Source organism: Giraffa tippelskirchi, chromosome 10 (genome assembly GCF_054371585.1).
Source record: "Giraffa tippelskirchi isolate mGirTip1 chromosome 10, T2T-mGirTip1v1.2.pri, whole genome shotgun sequence".
NCBI lineage: Eukaryota > Metazoa > Chordata > Mammalia > Artiodactyla > Giraffidae > Giraffa > Giraffa tippelskirchi.
Genome location: NC_137284.1, coordinates 161,591,754 through 161,606,362, shown reverse-complemented (window position 1 = coordinate 161,606,362; position 14,609 = coordinate 161,591,754). Strand labels below are relative to the sequence as shown.

The following is a 14,609-nucleotide window of genomic DNA, read 5'->3' as shown; positions in this document are numbered from 1 at the left end:
GATACAAAAACAAGACCCTTATATAAGCTGTCTACAAGAGACCCACCTCAAAACAAACGGCACATACAGACTGAAAGTGAAGAGCTAGAAAAAGATATTTCACACAAACGAAGAGCAAAAGAAAGCAAGAGTAGCAATACTCATATCAGATAAAATAGACTTGGAAATAAAGGCCATGAAAACAGACAAGGACATTACATAACGATCAAAGGATCGATCTAAGAAGAAGATATAACAATTATAAATATATATGCACCCAACCGTGAAAAGAAAAGCGAAAAGCAAAGGAGAAAAGGAAAAATATACCCATCTGAATGCAGAGTTCCAAAGAACAGCAAGGAGAGATAAGAAAGCCTTCTTCAGCGATCAACGCAAAGAAATAGAGGAAAACAATAGAATGGGAAAGACTAGAGATCTCTTCAAGAAAATTAGAGATACCAAGGGAACGTTTCATGCAAAGATGGGCTCAATAAAGGACAGAAATGGTAGGGACCTAACAGAAGCAGAAGATATTAAGAAGAGGTGGCAAGAATACACAGAAGAACTGTACACAAAAGATCTTCATGACCCAGAAAATCAAGACGGTGTGATCACTCACCTAGAGCCAGATATCCTGGAATGTAAAGTCAAGGGGGCCTTAGGAAGCATCACTACGAACAAAGCTAGTGGAGGTGATGGAATTCCAGTTGAGCTAATTCAAATCCTGAAAGATGACACTGTGAAAGTGCTGCACTCAATATGCCAGCAAATATGGAAAATTCAGCAGTGGCCACAGGACTGGAAAAGGTCAGTTTTCATTCCAATCCCTAAGAAAGGCAATGCCAAAGAATGCTCAAACTACCCCACAATTGCACTCATCTCACACGCTAGTAAAGTAAACTGCTTAAAATTTCTCCAAGCCAGGCTTCAGCAATACGTGAACCGTGAACTTCCAGATGTTCAAGCTGGTTTTAGAAAAGGCAGAGGAACCAGAGATCAAATTGCCAACATCCACTGGATCATCAAAAAAGCAAGAGAGTTCCAGAAAAACATCTACCTCTGCTTTATTGACTATGCCAAAGCCTTTGACTGTGTGGATCACAATAAACTGTGGAAAATTCTGAAAGAGATGGGAATACCAGACCATCTGACCTGTCTCTTGAGAAACCTGTATGCAGGTCAGGAAGCAACAGTTAAAACTGGACATAGAACAACAGACTGGTTCCAAATAGGAAAAGGAGTACGTCAAGGCTGTATATTGTCACCCTGCTTATTTAACTTATATGCAGAGTACATCATGAGAAACACTGGGCTGGAGGAAGCACAAGCTGGAATCAAGATTGCTGGGAGAAATATCAATAACCTCAGATATGCAGATGACACCACCCTTACGGCAGAAAGTGAAGAACTAAAGAGTCTCTTGATGAAAGTGAAAGAGGAGAGTGAAAAAGTTGGCTTTAAGCTCAACATTCAGAAAACTAAGATCATGGCATCCGGTCCCATCCCTTCATGGCAGATAGATGGGCACACAGTGGAAACAGTGGCTGACTATTTTTCTGGGCTCCAAAATCACTGCAGATGGTGATTGCAGCCATGAAATTAAAAGACGGTTACTCCTTGGAAGGAAGGTTATGATCAACCTAGATAGCATATTGAAAAGCAGAGACATGACTTTGCCGACAAAGGTCCGCCTAGTCAAGGCTATGGTTTTCCCAGTGGTCATGTACGGATGTGAGAGTTGGATCATAAAGAAAGCTGAACACAGAAGAATTGATGCTTTTGAACTGTGGTGTTGGAGAAGACTCTTGAGAGTCCCTTGGACGGCAAGGAGATCCAACCAGTCCATCCTAAAGGAGATCAGTCCTGGGTGTTCATTGGAAGAACTGATGTTGAAGCTGAAACTCCAATACTTTGGCCACCTCATGCGAAGAGTTGACTCACTGGAAAAGACCCTAATGCTGGGAAGGATTGGGGGCAGGAGGAGAAGGGGATGACAGAGGATGAGATGGCTGGGTGGCATCACCGACTCGATGGACATGGGTTTGGGTGGACTCTGGGAGTTGGTGATGGACAGGGAGGCCTGGCGTGCTGAGGTTCATGGGGTCACAAAGAGTCAGACACGATTGAGCGACTGAACCTAACTGATGCACCCAATGTAGGAGCACCGCAATATGTAAGGCAAATGCTAACAGGTATGAAAGGGGAAATTAACAGTAATACAATAATAGTGGGAGACTTTAATACCCCATTCACACCTATGGATACATCAACTAAACAGAAAATTAGCAAGGAAGCACAGGCTCTAAGTGATACAATGAACCAGTTAGACCTAATTGATATTTATAGGACATTTCACCCCAAACAATGAATTTCACCTTTTTCTCAAGTGCACATAGAACCTTCTCCAGGATAGATCACATCCTGGGCCACAAATCTAGCCTTGGTAAATTCAAAAAAATTGAAATCATTTCAAGCATCTTTGTACTCTTGCCTAGAAAATCCCATGGATGGAGGAGCCTGGTAGGCTACAGTCTATGGGGTCGCTAAGAGTCGAACACTACTGAGCGACTTCACTTTCACTTTTCCCTTTCATGCACTGGAGAAGGAAATGGCAACCCACTCCAGTATTCTTGCCTGGAGAATCCTAGGGACGGCGGAGCCTGGTGAGCTGCCGTCCATGGGGTCGCACAGAGTCAGACACGACTGAAGCGACTTAGCAAGCAAGCATCTTTTCTGATCACAATGTGGTAAGATTAGATGTCAATTACAGGATAAAAGCTATCAAAAATATAAACATATAGAAGCTAAACAACACGCTTCTGAATAACCAACAAATCACAGAAGAAATCAAAAAAGAAATCAAAATATGCATAGAAATGAATGAAAATGAAAACATGACAACCCAAAACCTATGGGATTCAGTAAAAGCAGTGCTAAGGGGAAGGTTCATATCAATACAAGCTTACTTCAAGAAACAAGAGAAAAATGAAATAAGTAACCTAACTTTACACCTAAAGCAACTAGAAAAAGAAGAAGAACCCCAGGGTTAGTAGAAGGAAAGGAATCATAAAAATTAGGGCAGAAATAAATGAAAAAGAAATAAAGGAGACCATAGAAAAAAATCAACAAAACTAAAAGCTGGTTCTTTGAGAAGATAAATAAAATATGCAAACTATTAGCCAGACTCATCAAGAAAAAAGGGAGAAGAATCAAATCAACAAAATTAGAAATGAAAATGGAGAAATCACAACAGACAACACAGAAATACAAAGGATTATAAGAGACTACTATGAGCAACCATATGTCAATAAAACGGACAACTTGGAAGAAATGGACAAGTTCTTAGAAAAGTATAACCTTCCAAAACTGTACCAGGAAGAAATAGAAAATCTTTACAGACCCATGACAAGCATGGAAATTGAAACTGTAATCAAAAATCTTCCAAAAAACAAAAGCCCAGGACCAGACAGCTTCACAGCTGAATTCTACCAAACATTCAGAGATGAGCTAACACCTATCCTACTCAAACTCTTCCAGAAAATTGCAGAGGAAGGTAAACTTCCGCACTCATTCTATGAGGCCACCATCACCCTAATACCAAAACCTGACAAAGTTGCCACAAAAAAAGAAAACTACAGGCCAATATCACTTATGAACATAGATGCAAAAATCCTAAACAAAATTCTAGCAAACAGAATCCAACAACATATTAAAAAGATCATAAATCATGACCAAGTGGGCTTTATCCCAGGGATGCAGGGATTCTTCAATATCCGTAAATCACTCAACATAACATACCACATTAACAAACTGAAAGATAAAAACCATATGATTATCTCAATAGATGCAGAGAAAGCCTTTGACAAAATTCAACATCCATTTATGATAAAAACCCTCCAGAAAGCAAGCATAGAAGAAACATACCTCAACATAATAAAAGCCATATATGATAAACCCACAGCAAACATTATTCTCAATGGTGAAAAACTGAAAGCATTTCCCCTAAAGTCAGGAACAAGGCAAGGGTACCCACTCTCACCACTACTATTCAACATAGTTTTGGAAGTTTTAGTCACAGCAATCAGAGCAGAAAAAGAAATAAAAGGAATCCAGATTGGAAAAGAAGAAGTAAAATTCTCACTGTTTGCAGATGACATGATCCTCTACATAGAAAACCCTGAAGACACCACCAGAAAATTACTAGAGCTAATCAATGAATATATTAAAGTGGCAGGATATAAAATTAACACACAGAAATCCCTTGCATTCCTATACACTAACAACAAGAAAACAGAAATTAAGGAAACAGTTCCATTCACCATCTCAAGGAAAAGAATAAAATACTTAGGAATAAATGTACCTAAAGAAACAAAAGACCTATATATAGAAAACTATAAAACACTGATAAAAGAAATCAAAGATGACACAAATAGATGGAGAAATGTACCATGTTCATGGATCGGAAGAATCAATATAGCGAAAATGAGTATACTACCCAAAGCAATCTATAGATTGAATGTAATCCCTATCAAGCTACCAATGGTATTTTTCAGAGAACTAGAACAAATAATTTCACAATTTGTATGGAAATACAAAAAACCTCGAATAGCCAAAGCAATCTTGAGAAAGAAGAATGGAACTGGAGGAATCAACCTGCCTGACTTCAGTCTCTACTACAAAGCTACAGTCATCAAGACAGTATGGTACTGGCACAAAGACAGAAATATAGATCAGTGGAACAAAATAGAAAGCCCAGAGATAAATCCACGCACCTATGGACACCTTATCTTTGAAAGAGGCAAGAATATACAATGGAGTAAAGACAATCTCTTAAACAAGTGGTGCTGGGAAAACTGGTCAACCACTTGTAAAAGAATGAAACTAGAACACTTTCTCTAACACCATACACAAAAATAAACTCAAAATGGATTAAAGATCCAAATGTAAGACCAGAAACTGTAAAGCTTCTAGAGGAAAACATAGGCAAAACACTCTGACATAAATCACAGCAAGATCCTCTATGACCCACTTCCCAGAGTAATAGAAAGAAATACAAAAGTAAACAAGTGGGACCTAATTAAACTTAAAAGCTTTTGCACAAAGAAGAAAACTATAAGCAAGGTGAAAAGACAGCCTTCAGAATGGGAGAAAATAATAGCAAACGAAGCAACTGACAAAGAATTAATCTCCAAAATATACAAGCAGCTCATGCAGCTCAATTCCAGAAAAATAAACGACCCAACCAAAAAAGGGGCCAAAGAACCAAACAGACATTTCTCCAAAGACGACATATAGATGGCTAACAAACACATGAAAAGATGCTCAACATCACTCATTATCAGAGAAACGCAAATCAAAACCAAATGCGGTAACCATCTCACGCCAGTCAGAATGGCTGCCATCAAAAAGTCTACGAACAATAAATGCTGGAGAGGGTGTGGAGAAAAGGGAGCCCTCTTATACTGTTGGTGGGAATCCAAACTAGTACAGCCACTATGGAGAACAGTGTGGAGATTCCTTAAAAAACTGGAAATAGAACTCCCATACGACCCAGCAATCCAACTGCTGGGCATACACACTGAGGAAACCAGAATTGAAAGAGACGCATGTACCCCAGTGTTCATTGCAGCACTGTTTACAATAGCTTGGACGTGGAAGCAACCTAGATGCCCATCAGCAGACGAATGGATAAGAAAGCTGTGGTACATATACACAATGGACTATTACTCAGCCATTAAAAAGAATGCATTTGAATCAGTTCTAATGAGGTGGATGAAACTGGAGCCTATTATACAGAGTGAAGTAAATCAGAAAGAAAAACACCAATACACTATACTAACACATATATATGGAATTTAGAAAGATGGTAACAATGACCCTATATGCGAGACAACAAAACAGACACAGATGTAAATAACATACTTTTGGACTCTGTGGGAGAAGGCAAGGGTGGGCTGATTTAAGAGAATAGCATTGAAACGTGTATATTAGCATATGTGAAACAGATCGCCAGTCCAGGATCGATGCATGAGACAGGGTGCTCAGGGCTGGTGCACTGGGACGACCCTGAGGACGGGATGGGGAGGGAGGTGGGAGGGGGTGCAGGATGGGGAACACACGTACACCCGTGGCTGATTCATGTCAATGTATGGCAAAAACCACTACAATATTGTAAAGTAATTAGCTTTCAATTAAAATAAATACATTAATTTTAAAAAATAAAAAATAAAATAAAATGATAAAACTTTTAAAATACTCAAAAACAAGAATCTTGGTGACATCTCAAATAAAAACAATAAATCTTATGGTGTAAGAATATAAAAAAGAAAGATAGATTCTTCTCAGCCTTCCACCTATTAACATATGTAAACTTTCCTTATTATTTAGCCTGTTTTTAAATTACTAGCATATTTTCCCTATGCAATAATTTTGTCATTTTCCACTTTTTTGACCAATAAACAGTTTTAAACCAAAAAAGAAGAAATAGAGGAAAACAATAGAATGGGAAAGACTAGAGATTACTTCAAAAATTGGAGATACTCAAGCGAACATTTCATACAAGGACGGGCATGATACAAAACAGAAACGGTAAGGACCTAACAGAAGCAGAAGAGATTAAGAAGAAGTGGAAAGAATACACAGAAGAGCTATACAAAAAAGCTCTAAATGATCAGAATAATCATGATGGTGTGATCACTCACCTAGAGCCAGACATCTGGGAGGGCAAAGTCAAGTGGGCCTTGGGAAGCATCACTACAAAGAAAGCTAGTGGAGGTGACGGAATTGCAGCTGAACTATTTAAAATCATAAAAGATGCTGCTGCTAAAGTGCTACATTCAATATGCCAGCAAATTTGGAACACTAAGCAGTGGCTACAGGACTGGAAAAGGTCAGTTTTCACTCCAATCCCTAAGAAAGGCAATGCCAGAGAATGTTCAAACTGCTAGCAAGATTATGCCCAGAATCCTTCAAGCCAGGCTTCAACAGTACATGAACCAAGAAATTCCAGATGTACAAGCTGGATTTAGAAAAGGCAGAGGAACCAGAGATCGTATTATAAACATTCACTGGATCCGAGAGAAAGCAAGGAAATTCCAGAAAAAACATGTTTCACTGACTACACGAAAGCCTTTGATTGTGTGGATCACAGCAAACTGCGGAAAATTCTTAAAGAGATGGGAATACCAGACCACTTTACCCGTCTCCTGAGAAACCTGTATGGAGGACAAAAAGCAACAGTTAGAACCGGAGATCGAACAACAGACTGGTTCCAAATTGGAAAAGGAGTGTGTCAAGGCTGTATATTGTCACACTGCCTATTTAACTTACACGCAGAGTACATCACGTGAAATGCCAGGCTGGAAGAATCACAAACTGGAATCAAGATTGCTGGAAGAAATATCAACAACCTCAGATATGAAGATGATACCACTCTAATGGTAGAAAGTGAAGAGGAACAAAAGAGCCTCTTGATGAGGGTGAAAAAGGACAGTGAAAAAGCTGGCTTAAAAATCAATATTCAAAAAACTAAGATCATGACATCCAGGCAAATCACTTCATGGCAAACAGAAGGGGAAACAGTGATAGACTTTATTTTTCTGGGCTCCAAAATCACTGAGAATGGTAACTTCAGTCATGAAAATATAGACACTTGCTCCTTGGAAGGAAAGCTATGACAAACCTAGACAGTGTATTAAAAAGCAGAGATATCACTTTGCTGACAAAGGTTCGTCTCGTCAAGGCTATGGATTTTCCAGTAGTCATGCAGGGATGTGACAGTTGGACTATAAAGAAAGCTAAGCATAGAAGAATTGATGCTTTTGAACTGTGATGTTGGAGAAGACTCTTGAGAGTCCCTGGGACAGCAAGGAGATCCAACCAGTCCATCCTAAAGGAGATCAGTCCTGGGTGTTCATTGGAAGGACTGATGCTGAAGCTGAAACTCCAATACTTTGGCCACCTGATGTGAAGAACTGACTCATTTGAAAGGACCCTGATGCTGGGAAGGATTGAGGGCAGGAGGAGAAGGGGACGACAGAGGATGAGATGGTTGGATGGCATCACCGACTCGATGGACATGAGCTTGAGGAAGCTCCAGGAGATAATGAAGGACAGGGAGGCCTGGTGTGCTCCAGTTCACGGGGTCACAAAGAGTCGGACAGGATTGAGCAACTGAACAACAATGTTTAGGTTTGTTACTTCTTAGGATGAGGCTTCCCTGAGGAACGGGAGTGACAGAGGTAATTCCTCAGAATAAACAATCATCCAGTAAAGTAATATTTAGCACATAAGTAACTGATAAGAACCAGCGGGAGCAAAACGCCGCGTTGTCCTGGGCCTTCCATCTGCCTCGATGTGACACTCCTGGAGAATGTACTCAGAGAAGAAAACTCTCCAAGAACGTGAACCACGGAGAGCACAGGGTCTCTGAACGGCGCCTCCGCAGGTTGGGCTCCATCCTCTGCTCAGGGCCCAGACCAGGCCTCCAGGCTGGGCTGGTGTCTGCAAACTCACTGGTATTTCCGCACTCAGCACACCCACAAGCACACACGAGACCAAGAAAAGAACAAGAAAGGGGATGGACACAATCCCCAAGGCCGCGAGCAGAGGCCGTTACCCCCGGACACTGCAGCGCCTTCCCCCGGGTGCTGGGTCCACACTTCCCGAGTCTCCACTTCCTCGGTCTGGACGTCGCGGTCCACGCTGTCTTCATTACACTGAATGTAGGCCTGAGAAGGAAGGCAAGCTGAGTTAGCCCTGGATCTCCACCTCAGACCCGTTTCTCATCGCTGAAAAGAAAACAACTAAATTTAAGGGTGACACTGTTCTTGCTTCCGTCAAAATTAAGCATCATGGCATGAATAATAATCATGCAAAGACTGCTTGTGTCTTAAACGTTTGGAAAACATGGGCCTAAATTTCAAAAGTGTTCTTAAAAGTCTCATCAAACAGTTCAGCTCCAGTTTGAAAATACGATGACCTAGAGACTTCCCTCATGGTCCAGAGGTTGGGAATCCCCCTTCCAGTGCAAGGGACATGGGTTCCATCCCTGCTCAAGGAACTACGATCCCACTTGCCTCAGGACAACCAAGCCTGCACACTGCATCTGCTGGGCCCAACTGCTGAGCCCAGGCGCTCTGCAGCCCACACACCACAAGGAGAGAGGAGCCCACACACTGCAGCTAGGACCTGATGCAGCCAAAAATAAATAAATAAGTAAAATCTTTAAAAAATCTTATGACCGCAGCACTGTTTACAATAGCCAGGACATGGAAGCAACCTAGATGTCCATCAGCAGACGAATGGATAAGGAAGCTGTGGTACATCTACACAATGGAATATTACTCAGCCATTAAAAAAAATACATTTGAATCGGTTCTACTGAGATGGATGAAACTGGAGCCCATTATACAGAGTGAAGTAAGCCAGAAAGAAAAACAACCATACAGTATACTAATGCATATATATGGAATTTGAAAGATGGTAACGATAACCCTATATGCGAGACAGAATAAGAGACACAGATGCATAGAACAGTCTTATGGACTCTGAGGGAGAAGGTGAGGGTGGGACGTTCTGGGAGAATAGCATTGAAACATGTATATTATCATATGTGAAACAGAACACCATTCCTTGTTCGATGCATGAGACAAGGGCTCAGGGCCGGGGCAATGGGATGACCCAGAGGGATGGGATGGGGAGGGAGGTGGGTGGGGGGTCCAGGAAGGGGAACACATGTAAACCCATGGCTGATTCATGTCAATGTATGGCAGAAACTATTACAATATTGTAAAGTAGTTAGCCCCCAACTAAAATAAAAAAAAAATAAAATAAAAAAAAAATAAATGCACAATGAAGGAAAAAAAAAAAAAAAATCTTATGACCTAGTCGGCCGATACCCTACTCTCTTACAACACAGCAGCTTTGCAAAACCGGACACAAATTTGTTTCAAAAAGGTACATGCTTCAGTTTTGATACTAACTAAAAGCTTTGAAAAATTGATGCTTTCAAACTGTGGTGTTAAAGACAACTCTTGAGAGTCCCTTGGACTGCAAGGAGATCAAACCAGTCCACCCTAAAGGAAATCAATCCTGAATATTTATTGGAAGGACTAATGCTGAAGCTAAAACTCCAACACTTTGGCCACCTGATTCGAAGAGCTGACTCACTGGAAAAGACCCTGATGATGGGAAAGATTGAAGGCAGGAGGAGAAGGGGAAGACAGAGGATGAGATGGTTGGCTGGCATCACTGACTCGATGGACATGAGTTTGAGCAAATTCCAGGAGATGGTGAAGGACAGGGAGGCCTGGTGTGCTGCAGTCCATGGGGTCACAAAGAGTTGGACACGACTGAGTGACTGAACAATAACAACAAAAAGCTTTGAGATAAGGAAAATAAGCAAAGAAGTTAAAGAGTCTACTCAAGGTCAGAGTAGGTCAGCTGCAAAGCCAGGGTTAATCTGTCAGGCTCTTAAATTTCCAGCTGTGACCCTCTTCCTGTTAAAGGATTATTGACAGACAAACCCAAGAGCACGTTGAGGGACGGCGCCATGGGGACAGGAGAGGAACAGCGGAGGGACTGCTGACCTCAAGACTTCACCCCCCGGAAGGCCCGCTGGCACAGCCAATGGCTGGAAATGAGACGGGGAAGGGCAGAGTGGTGCCGGGCGGACTGAGCAATGCTGGGGTCAGAAGGCACGCAGGGATGGGTCACCTAGTTCACCTGGAGGACAGGCCGTGGACACAGAGAGACAGGCAGGCAGATACGGGACGAGGTGGGGACAGCACAGGCCAGGTAACGGAGAAAGACAGGCAGATGCCCAAGGGGCCTGCAAGGGGGTCCAGGGGCAGGTGGGGGGAGCCTGGTCAGGTGGGGGGACCCGGGGCATTTACCAGAGGGCCTGGCCAGGGCCGAATTTTCCCAAGTAAGGGCGAGTGGAATGGAACAGGCAGGAGGGACCCTGAGGCGCATCCAGAACCTTGGGAGCTCAGGGCGAGGTGGGCAGGGGGGCACTCAAGCCCAAATCTTGGAGCCTCTGCACCTAGGGTCACACATGCAGCCCCACAGGGATGGGAGCAAGTGATCTGAGGTGACACTCAATAAACCTTCTCTTCCTGGGGTGTCCTCAGAGCCCGGGAGCAAGCCACATGCGTGCCCAGGTGCCTCCAGAGCACAGGCTCCGGTGATGAGAGTGTCCTGGCCACCCCCGCTCTGATGTCAGGACAGTGCGCACCACACCGCAAGTCCTGCCACCGCAGGCGTCCTGTGCTAACCTGCGTGGTGTTCTTCTTCCCAAAGTTCCTGATGTACATGTCGTACTCGTTCACGGGCGGGAGGTCGAGGAGGGAGTAGGTGAAGGAGAAGTCCATGTCGATGAGCCGGAGCAATTTGGCGCTGCGCATCCTGGAGGGAAGAGGACGGGCGTGAACGGCGGGCGGGCAAGGACGGAGGCTGGGGCCTGGGAGCAGCAGGCGCCCCCCACCAAGGCGGCACCAAGTTTCGTCCATGCTCACAGTCACCACGCTGGGGCCCCCCGGGGACAGCGAGGCTGCGGGACTGGACCCCCACCTCCCACGCTGGGCCCCCCGGGGACAGCGAGGCCGGACCCCCACCTCCCACGCTGGGGCCCCCGGGGACAGCGAGGCTGCGGGGCCGGACCCCCACCTCCCACGCTGGGCCCCCCGGGGACAGCGAGGCTGCGGGGCCGGACCCCCACCTCCCACGCTGGGCCCCCCGGGGACAGCGAGGCTGCGGGGCCGGACCCCCACCTCCGATGCTGGGGCCCCTGGGGACAGCGAGGCTGCGGGGCCGGACCCCCACCTCCCACGCTGGGCCCCCCGGGGACAGCGAGGCTGCGGGGCCGGACCCCCACCTCCGATGCTGGGGCCCCTGGGGACAGCGAGGCTGCGGGGCCGGACCCCCACCTCCCACGCTGGGCCCCCCGGGGACAGCGAGGCTGCGGGGCTGGACCCCCACCTCCCACTGCTGTCAGTCACTCCCCCCGCTCCAGGGGTGCGTCCAGCCGGGCGAGCCCCCGCCAACCTCACCCTGGCTCTCTCTGCTGCAGAGGGCTGGCGCTCTCAGGGGAGGCGGGGTGGGGGGAAAGGCCGGCTCCTGCCAGCACCACTCCCTGGCTGACCGGACACTCTCCCTAAGTCCACTGTGTCCAGCCCGACCTGGTGGACTCCGACATCTATCCCCAGACTGCACTGGGCTCGGTACCGCAGACCATGGGCTGAAAGTCTGTCCTTCACTTTCATGAGCTTCTGGGTTCACGGCAGTCAAGTCTGGACTCTGACCCCACTGGCCCTGGCTCTTCACCCTCGTCTCCACCCTCACGGGGCTGACCAGGGCCTGCGACTGCTCGTCTGCACCGGGGGCCTGCAGCCCACGGAGGACACTGACCCGGGGGCTCGGTGCCCGGGACACAGGATGGCTGGGCCGACATGGGGCTCTCCGCCGTGACTCTCTGGCTCCCTCGCCTGAGACGAGGCAGGAGGCATGGGGCGCAGGCAGACCCACCCGCTCTCTGCTCTCGGTCCCGCCTCCAGAGCGCCTGTGACGCTGCCCAGCCATGACGTGGTGCTCCTGGGGCCCCCAGAACTGACACAGATGCTAGGTCGAGCCTGCCTACAGCACTGCACACCTGTATCAGGAACCACCCAGGACACGGGAACGCAGGACAAATGAAACCACGGCCTGAACACCAGCAGTGACAACAAAATAAATGCTAATATTTACAGGTCCCGTTGCAGGAGAAAGTACAGAAACTCCTAATTCCTTCTGCAATTTTCCCAGTATACCTACTTTTGCTTAAGGGCCTGAGTCCGATTCTTTTGACGGTGTGAGGCTGTTGCAAAATCCATGAAAATTCCACACAGGGGTGTTTTGGAAGGGGAGCTGTTTGCATCTGCACATAAAAAAACCTTATTGTTGTGAAACTGAAATATTTCTTTCAAGCAAAAGAAATCAAGAGTAAACCAATTAGATGCATATAAACAAATTATGTTCACACTCAACTAATGACAAATGTCTTCTATGTGCACCTAAGACCCACTTCTGCTCATTTCATCTAAGACTTGCAACAAAGCAAAATTTCCTACATCTGTGCCAGTCACACTGCTCCCAGAAATATTTAAGAACACATGTAAGAGGCGGGCGGTCCCCCACTCCCACCCCACTCTCCCCTGCCTGCTCCAAAACCCGACTTCCCAGGGAAGCGAGTTGAGGCCTGAACACACAGAGGCATGCCGGACAGAAGACAGGAACCAGGCGAACACAGGCGGGGGTCCCTCAGCTCACAAGGGGCAGGCTGGTCGGCCTGGTGACGGGCCACAGACTGCCAGAAGCCCCCACGGGACAGACAGCTTCACCCCCACGAAGCCCTGTGCTTCTCGTGCAGACAGACCCGCCTGTTTCTCTATGCGCTTATTCTCACTGTCTTCTCACGCCCCTTGGACGTGTGTTTGGACTCATGCAAACAGCGCGCCCTGTCCTGCCCTCTTGCAGCTCCACTGGCCCACGGGCCGCAGCCTCGGAGGCCGCCAGCGGGTGCTGACCGAGCACCTCCTGTTTCTCCTGCCTCAGAGCACCATCACTCAGGGCTGCCAGGAGCGTTCATGGAGAGCGCTCTCCTGCCCTGACAAGTAACCTTCTCACACCCAGATGCCAAGAGCTTTGGAGCAAAACACATTCCCAGGTTCACTGAGAAAGTCGCCACCAGGCTGCCCCACCGGCCCGCCGACGCCGTCACTTCCTCCGTCAGAAGAAATGCAGCCGGGGCCTCGGACGCCGACTGAGCGCCCGGCACGGGGCTGGCTGGCCCCGCCGCAGCGCCCTCCCCACGGCGGGCCTCAACACGCTCCCCGGGGCTCCGGGGCATCACGGGGGCGGGGCCGCGGCCGCTCACGTACCCGGGCCCGGCCCCCCAGCGCGCTCCGGGCCGCCGTGCTTCTGGAGCAGCTTCGAGGACAGCTCGCCGACCCGCTGGTTCTCTGCGAGGATGGCCTTCTGGATCTCCTGGATTTCCCTCCTCCTGGCCGGAGGCAGCTCCTCCGCCGCCTCTGCCTCTCTGGGCTCGTCCGCCCCGCAGTCGTCGGCCCCGTCACAGACCTCGAAGTCGTCCTCATAGTCCTGCGCACAGAGCGGACACGCTCGCGGGCGGAGCACGCGGCCGGCGGGATGCACAGACGGGCTCCCGTGTGCTCGGCGCCGGGCAGCTCGCACATTTCTGTGCGAACTGCTGTGTCTGTTTCTCCGCGTCCGCACACACCCTAGGAACTGTGCGCTCTGAGCGCTGGGTAAACAGGAAAGTGCAAACGTGCCTGTGCCGGGAATCGGAGCGCAAGCACACGGAGACCTGGGCACCCGTGTGCACTTCATGGAGACACACACACATGCACACACATCATGCACACACATGTGCGCGCACACACATTTGGCTGCAGCGCACCATCGACAGGCTAAATTGAAAAATCATTTAATTACACCATACTGGTCAGCAATGGTAGACGTCCGGCAAACTTTTTATAGGTACCAGATCTAAGTCAAATAGATACGGAGTACCCAGAGCAGTGAGAGGAAAAAACAATTAAGTTTCTGATTTTAGAACCAACTATCCTTAAGCT

The 14,609-nt window shown here is 47.1% G+C and overlaps 1 protein-coding gene across 7 annotated transcripts in view; it reads right to left on the bottom strand.

Annotated features, from left to right (window-relative positions):
- Window positions 1-14,609, bottom strand: part of DYNC2I1 (dynein 2 intermediate chain 1) — a 50,250-nt gene that overhangs the window by 17,821 nt on the left and 17,820 nt on the right. For all 7 annotated transcript variants that reach the window (XM_081535579.1, XM_081535578.1, XM_081535576.1 and 4 more), the window contains 4 exons: window positions 13,896-14,115; window positions 12,790-12,892; window positions 11,256-11,385; window positions 8,597-8,708 (listed from right to left, as the gene is read on the bottom strand). In XM_081535579.1, coding sequence (XP_081391705.1) covers window positions 8,597-8,708; window positions 11,256-11,385; window positions 12,790-12,892; window positions 13,896-14,115 — 565 coding nt within the window. The remainder of the gene's footprint in view (window positions 1-8,596; window positions 8,709-11,255; window positions 11,386-12,789; window positions 12,893-13,895; window positions 14,116-14,609) is intronic.